Source organism: Olea europaea, chromosome 10 (assembly GCF_002742605.1).
Source record: "Olea europaea var. sylvestris chromosome 10, O_europaea_v1, whole genome shotgun sequence".
Lineage (NCBI taxonomy): Eukaryota > Viridiplantae > Streptophyta > Magnoliopsida > Lamiales > Oleaceae > Olea > Olea europaea.
Genome location: NC_036246.1, coordinates 29573338 through 29574889, shown reverse-complemented (window position 1 = coordinate 29574889; position 1552 = coordinate 29573338). Strand labels below are relative to the sequence as shown.

The following is a 1552-nucleotide window of genomic DNA, read 5'->3' as shown; positions in this document are numbered from 1 at the left end:
TAGGACAATTCAACTTTTTTACTTTTCTATTGATGCCCAAGGGATTCACCGCAGTTCATCGGGAAATAGTCATCCCTTCCTTGGGTTTATGCTATTGATAACTGTGCTATTTCTTGGTCAAGGACCTATACATCTGAATTTTTCTTTTACATTTGACGATGTAGACAGCGCTTAGACCTCAGTGTAACACGGCCTGGCATGTTTGTTAACGATGATTGAAGAGTATGGGACAATATTATGAAGTCTTAATCAATCTACTAATTGCTTTCTCCTTGTTTCAGGCTGGCGTAACTTTACTTCTGATCAATCTAAGCAATCAAACGACGTTCAATATTGACGCCAAATCCGCTAGCAATGTAGAACTACAGTTGAAAGAGAAAGTCGATACCAGAAAAAAGTCTTTTGCACATGGTCTTAAGAGGTCATTTTCGTGGGTCGGAGACAAAACGTCGGATAAAAGATTATTCCGAGAAGAATATCATTTAACTCCAGAGGCTGGGAACCTTCAAAGCAGAACCATGTTGTTGAATGGACAGGCACTGCAACTCACTGAAAGGGGTGACATCCCAAGTTTGTCGCCGGTTCTTCGTGATATAAATTCTCCCATAACTATTTCTCCTTTATCCATCAAGTTCATAGTATTTGCCAACTTCTACACTCCTGGGTGTAAATAAAGTCAGTATATCAGTTCATATCCGTTTACCACAAGATGTATTTGGAGAATGATTAGCAGCAATTGTGGAGTATTATTATATAAGTCAGTGTACTCTAGTCATTATTGCATGTTGTTGCAAATGTATGTTTTAGGAACAATAATGCAATTAATGTAAGGACGTATATCCCACTTATATATGACAGTTTGGTATGTACACTTGATTAGTGTCTCTTTAATGAATATTCTAAATTGTAAACAGAAGGCATTACTAACTACCTACTGTTAAGAAAAATTTGGTGGTGGTGGTGGTGGGGAAAATGGGGGTGAGAAAGGGAATTATTATTTTTCTAATTTTAATTTTTTAATTATTTATTTGGGACTCGTTTTCACTTTTTTAAAAAATTTGGGACTACAGTTGAGAATTAATTCTATATTTTTTTATTCTTTTTTTTTAAAATTTATTTAAGAGAATATATTCGTCATTTCACAAGGATTTATGGAGAAAATAGAAGAAAAAGGGTCTTCAACACTTCAAAGTTCATATTGAAATTTTTTCGCCAATTTGAAAAGGTGAAGTTATTTGGCAATAGGTCCATACGTTGGGGTATTGCGCCAATAAGCCTAACTAACTATTGCAAAAATTTTGTATGTTCAAGCCTTGTACAAAAGGTATGACAAGATGATCTCCACCTCCTCTAACGATGTCATTATCACTAACCTAAGATGCCACCGTCCCTTACAAGATGAAGTCCTCCAGTCTGCTGCCAAAATTGTCTGTGCACCGCGAAAATATAATAAGCTAATAGAATCTTCCCTCCCTCCCTCCCATCGATTGGGATTTATTGCATTCTATTTTGTCCTACTCGAATCATTGCTTCAATCTTGGGATCCAATCAA

General features: G+C 36.1%; 1 protein-coding gene across 1 annotated transcript in view; it reads left to right on the top strand.

Moving 5' to 3' along the window:
- LOC111400505 (heparanase-like protein 1) overlaps positions 1-889 on the top strand; it is a 5527-nt gene extending 4638 nt beyond the window's left edge. The window contains exons 5-6 of the mRNA XM_023027917.1: positions 42-103; positions 222-889. Coding sequence (XP_022883685.1) covers positions 42-103; positions 222-674 — 515 coding nt within the window. The 3' untranslated portion in view covers positions 675-889. The remainder of the gene's footprint in view (positions 1-41; positions 104-221) is intronic.
- The last annotated feature ends 663 nt before the right edge of the window (positions 890-1552 follow it).